Here is a 6,155-nt window from a genome sequence, read left to right as displayed (position 1 = left end):
ATTAGATACACAGCATCACACAGGATAGGATTAGATACACAGCTCATCAGACAGTATCACACAGGATAGGATTAGATACACAGCTCAGCAGACAGTATCACACAGGATAGGATTAGATACACAGCTCAGCAGACTGTATCACACAGGATAGGATTAGATACACAGCTCAGCAGACAGTATCACACAGGACAGGATTAGATACACAGCTCAGCAGACAGTATCACACAGGATAGGATTAGATACACAGCTCAGCAGACTGTATCACACAGGATAGGATTAGATACACAGCTCAACAGACAGTATCACACAGGATAGGCTTAGATACACAGGTCAGCAGACAGTATCACACAGGATAGGATTAGATACACAGCTCAGCAGTTAGTATCACACAGGATAGGATTAGATACAGCGGCTCAGCATTCAGTATCACACAGGAGAGGATTAGATACACAGCTCTGCAGGCAGTATCACACAGGATAGGATTAGATACACAGTTCAGCAGACAGTATCACACAGGATAGGATTAGATACACAGCATCACACAGGATAGGATTAGATACACAGCTCATCAGACAGTATCACACAGGATAGGATTAGATACACAGCTCAGCAGACAGTATCACACAGGATAGGATTAGATACACAGCTCAGCAGACTGTATCACACAGGATAGGATTAGATACACAGCTCAGCAGACAGTATCACACAGGACAGGATTAGATACACAGCTCAGCAGACAGTATCACACAGGATAGGATTAGATACACAGCTCAGCAGACTGTATCACACAGGATAGGATTAGATACACAGCTCAACAGACAGTATCACACAGGATAGGCTTAGATACACAGGTCAGCAGACAGTATCACACAGGATAGGATTAGATACACAGCTCAGCAGTTAGTATCACACAGGATAGGATTAGATACAGCGGCTCAGCATTCAGTATCACACAGGATAGGGTTAGATACAGTAGCTCAGCAGACAGTACCACATAGGATAGGGTTAGATACAGCGGCTCAGCATGCAGTATCGCACTGGATGAGCTTAGATACGGCAGCATGCCCCCTCCCTCCATCTGGTGGACCTGTCAGTACTCGGTGGTGTCTCTCGCTCTCTCGCAGTGTGAAGCGTCAGCTCCCGGTCAGAGATGCCGATAATCTCCGGAGGCAGCGAGCACGACTACAGTAACCTCAGCTACACCTCCAGCAGCACGCTAAACCACTTCTTCCCCGTCGCTGTAGAGTTGCAGACAATTAAGGGGGTGAAGTACCAGAGGGCGAGGAGACTCCATGACCCAGATGATCTGTACACAGCCGACTTTAAACGAGAGATCATCATCAATGTAGGAGGCATCCGGTACCTCATGCCTTGGAGCACACTGGACGACTTCCCCATGAGCAGACTTGGGAAGCTGAGGTTCTGCAGCAGCTACGACGAGATCATCCAGATCTGTGATGACTTTGATGAAGACACCAATGAGTTCTTCTTTGACAGGAACCCGTGTGCGTTCGGTATGATCGTCAGCTTCTTGGCGGCGGGGAAGCTGCGGCTGCTGCGGGAGACGTGCGCCTTGTCCTTCCAGGATGAGCTGATGTACTGGGGCATCGAGGAGTCCAACCTGGAGCGCTGCTGCCTGAGGAGGCTCTTCCAGAAGCTGGAGGACCTGGAGGAGATGAAGAAGGAGGAGGAGGCGCAGAGGACCCGGGAGACCATCTGCGTGCTGGAGGACCACTCCAGGGTGGGTCAGTGCATGAGCAAGCTGCGGGACATGGTGGAGAACCCGCAGTCCGGCCTGCCCGGGAAGGTGTTCGCCTGTCTGTCCATCTTATTTGTGGCCACCACCGCCATCAACCTGTGTATCAGCACCATGCCGGACCTCCGCGCCGAGGAAGACCGGGTGAGTGTATGGGTGACCGATATTTGACCAATGTTTGATATGTGCAGGGCTAGGAGAGGCGCAGACTGTCCGAGGTGTGCGGGGCTAGGAGAGGCGCAGACTGTCCGAGGCGTGCGGGGCTAGGAGAGGCGCAGACTGTCCGAGGTGTGCGGGGCTAGGAGAGGCGCAGACTGTCCGAGGTGTGCGGGGCTAGGAGAGGCGCAGACTGTCCGAGGTGTGCGGGGCTAGGAGAGGCGCAGACTGTCCGAGGCGTGCGGGGCTAGGAGAGGCGCAGACTGTCCGAGGCGTGCGGGGCTAGGAGAGGCGCAGACTGTCCGAGGCGTGCGGGGCTAGGAGAGGCGCAGACTGTCCGAGGCGTGCGGGGCTAGGAGAGGCGCAGACTGTCCGAGGCGTGCGGGGCTAGGAGAGGCGCAGACTGTCCGAGGCGTGCGGGGCTAGGAGAGGCGCAGACTGTCCGAGGCGTGCGGGGCTAGGAGAGGCGCAGACTGTCCGAGGCGTGCGGGGCTAGGAGAGGCGCAGACTGTCCGAGGCGTGCGGGGCTAGGAGAGGCGCAGACTGTCCGAGGCGTGCGGGGCTAGGAGAGGCGCAGACTGTCCGAGGCGTGCGGGGCTAGGAGAGGCGCAGACTGTCCGCGGCGTGCGGGGCTAGGAGAGGCGCAGACTGTCCGAGGCGTGCGGGGCTAGGAGAGGAGCAGACTGTCCGAGGTGTGCGGGGCTAGGAGAGGCGCAGACTGTCCGAGGTGTGCGGGGCTAGGAGAGGAGCAGACTGTCCGAGGTGTGCGGGGCTAGGAGAGGAACAGACTGTCCGAGGTGTGCGGGGCTAGGAGAGGCGCAGACTGTCCGAGGTGTGCGGGGCTAGGAGAGGCGCAGACTGTCCGAGGTGTGCGGGGCTAGGAGAGGAGCAGACTGTCCGAGGTGTGCGGGGCTAGGAGAGGCGCAGACTGTCCGAGGTGTGCGGGGCTAGGAGAGGCGCAGACTGTCCGAGGTGTGCGGGGCTAGGAGAGGCGCAGACTGTCCGAGGTGTGCGGGGCTAGGAGAGGAACAGACTGTCCGAGGTGTGCGGGGCTAGGAGAGGCGCAGACTGTCCGAGGTGTGCGGGGCTAGGAGAGGCGCAGACTGTCCGAGGCGTGCGGGGCTAGGAGAGGAGCAGACTGTCCGAGGCGTGCGGGGCTAGGAGAGGAGCAGACTGTCCGAGGCGTGCGGGGCTAGGAGAGGCGCAGACTGTCCGAGGCGTGCGGGGCTAGGAGAGGAGCAGACTGTCCGAGGCGTGCGGGGCTAGGAGAGGCGCAGACTGTCCGAGGTGTGCGGGGCTAGGAGAGGAGCAGACTGTCCGAGGTGTGCGGGGCTAGGAGAGGAGCAGACTGTCCGAGGTGTGCGGGGCTAGGAGAGGCGCAGACTGTCCGAGGTGTGCGGGGCTAGGAGAGGAGCAGACTGTCCGAGGTGTGCGGGGCTAGGAGAGGAGCAGACTGTCCGAGGTGTGCGGGGCTAGGAGAGGAGCAGACTGTCCGAGGTGTGCGGGGCTAGGAGAGGAGCAGACTGTCCGAGGTGTGCGGGGCTAGGAGAGGAGCAGACTGTCCGAGGTGTGCGGGGCTAGGAGAGGCGCAGACTGTCCGAGGCGTGCGGGGCTAGGAGAGGCGCAGACTGTCCCTGCAGCAGCTCCTATCATTACCCGGTATTAGGATTCATTCCATTATCAGCTCTATTTATTATTATTTATCATCATCTCTTGTAGATGACTGTGATTCCCATCATTGTCCAGTTGTCATCCGTAGACGTCTTTCACCCATTACCATTCCTTACAGTGACCCCGAGCGCCCCCATTATAAGGGTATCTGACACCTGGCGGCTGCGCTCTACATTATACGCTCGTCCTGCGGCGCTCAACGCGTTATATCAGGAGATAACGGAGAAGCTCAGATCCGAAATCTCATCCTGCCGACCACAACGAGACAATAATAAAGAGTCCACTAGGGGGCAGCCACGGCAATGTAAACTGCTGCACGTGGCACATATGAGCGGTGTATCTAATCCTATCCTGTGTGATTCTGTCTGCTGAGCATCTAATCCTATAATGTGTGATACTGTCTGCTGAGCTGTGTATCTAATCCTATAATGTGTGATACTGTCTGCTGAGCTGTGTATCTAATCCTATAATGTGTGATACTGTCTGCTGAGCTGTGTATCTAATCCTGTCCTGTGTGATACTGTCTGCTGAGCTGTGTATCTAATCCTATCCCGTGTGATACTGTCTGCTGAGCTGTGTATCTAATCCTATCCTGTGTGATACTGTCTGCTGAGCTGTGTATCTAATCCTATCCTGTGTGATACTGTCTGCTGAGCTGTGTATCTAATCCTATCCTGTGTGATACTGTCTGCTGAGCAGTGTATCTAATCCTATCATGTGTGATACTGCCTGCTGAGCTGTGTATCTAATCCTCTCCGATGTGATACAGCCTGCTGAGCTGTGTATCTAATCCTATCCTGTGTGATACTGTCTGCTGAGCTGTGTATCTAATCCTATCCTGTGTGATACTGCCTGCTGAGCCGTGTATCTAATCCTCTCCTGTGTGATACTGTCTGCTGAGCCGCTGTATCTAATCCTATCCTGTGTGATACTGTCTGCTGAGCTGTGTATCTAATCCTCTCCTGTGTGATACTGCCTGCTGAGCTGTGTATCTAATCCTCTCCTGTGATACTGTCTGCTGAGCTGTGTATCTAATCCTATCCTGTGTGATACTGTCTGCTGAGCTGTGTATCTAATCCTATCCTGTGTGATACTGTCTGCAGGGCTGTGTATCTAATCCTGCCCTGTGTGATACAGTCTGCTGAGCTGTGTATCTAATCCTCTCCTGTGTGATACTGTCTGCTGAGCTGTGTATCTAATCCTATCCTGTGTGATACTGTCTGCTGAGCTGTGTATCTAATCAGCTGACTGCCCCAGCCTTTTGCCTAGATACCCTGGGCAACGTCTAGTGACTCCTTGGCGCCCCCTGGCATCCAGTCACCCCTCCCCCATATGATGTCATCCTATATGGCGCGGGGTCACAATGGCGGACGCTCCGCTCTTTTGTCCCTGGCGGTATCAGCTCCAGAACACATAGTAATGGGCCGACGCCGCTCAGAATGCCAATGACGCCCGGCGCTGCGCCGATCCTGCCACGTTATGGGGCTCAGCGAGGAGCAGAAGCTAAAGATAGAAAGAACATTCCTCCATCTCACAAGATGTCGGCTCCGCACAATGATTCATTTATGAGACACGGGAACAGCCATCTGTAATAGGGAGCTCACCCACTGTGCACACACCAGCAGCACAGAGGATTTCAGGAGGAGTGCGCTGATCTTGTGAGGGTCACAGGATGAGAGTTACATGGTGGAAGGAGCAGGGTCCCAGCAGCACAGAGGATTTCAGGAGGAGTGTGCTAATCTTGTGGAGGTGACAGGATGAGAGTTACATAGTGGAAGGAGCAGGGTCCCAGCAGCACAGATGATTTCAGGAGGAGTGCGCTGATCTTGTGAGGGTCACAGGATGAGAGTTACATGGTGGAAGGAGCAGGGTCCCAGCAGCACAGAGGATTTCAGGAGGAGTGTGCTAATCTTGTGGAGGTGACAGGATGAGAGTTACATAGTGGAAGGAGCAGGGTCCCAGCAGCACAGAGGATTTCAGGAGAGGAGCGTGCTGATCTTGTGGAGGTCACAGGATGAGAGTTACATAGTGGAAGGAGCAGGGTCCCAGCAGCACAGAGGATTTCAGGAGGAGTGTGCTGATCTTGTGGAGGTGACAGGATGAGAGTTACCGTACATAGTGGAAGGAGCAAGGTCTCCAGCAGCACAGAGGATTTCAGGAGAATCTACCATACACAGTGCTTACTATGGGACACTTAGACCTGGTGTGTGATGCGTGACCCCCATCACCAGCCCCAGGCGCCCAACATTACACCGCTACCCCGGCTGACAGGTCTGGTTGCCGCCGCCGGTATCCGTCTCGTCTGGCTTCGTATTCGCCTTACGTCTTAATTAATTCGTCTGCCGATTACTCAGCGCTCGCAGCGCTCAGGATCTGGAAATTGATTTCTTGCTGCTCATCGGCCGCCTGAACACATTTGTCCTGAATATTTCATGTGTCTGACTGCGGCCGCTGCGAGGCCCCCCCCCCCCCCCCCCAACACTCATCATCTCCCTCCTGTGGAACTACAAGTCTCATCATGTAGAAGAAGACCTCCAGCATCTGTACAGACATGGTGGTTTATAATGGTCTC

At 55.0% G+C, this 6,155-nt stretch overlaps 1 protein-coding gene across 1 annotated transcript in view; it reads left to right on the top strand.

Moving 5' to 3' along the window:
* The first annotated feature begins 1,150 nt into the window (after positions 1–1,150).
* The window catches only part of LOC120981081 (potassium voltage-gated channel subfamily G member 4-like), a 12,539-nt gene continuing 7,534 nt past the window's right edge, over positions 1,151–6,155 (top strand). The window contains exon 1 of the mRNA XM_040410562.1: positions 1,151–1,900. Coding sequence (XP_040266496.1) covers positions 1,151–1,900 — 750 coding nt within the window. The remainder of the gene's footprint in view (positions 1,901–6,155) is intronic.

This window comes from Bufo bufo, chromosome 10, assembly GCF_905171765.1.
Source record: "Bufo bufo chromosome 10, aBufBuf1.1, whole genome shotgun sequence".
Classification (NCBI taxonomy): Eukaryota; Metazoa; Chordata; class Amphibia; order Anura; family Bufonidae; genus Bufo; species Bufo bufo.
This window is presented reverse-complemented; position numbering and strand designations above follow the sequence as displayed.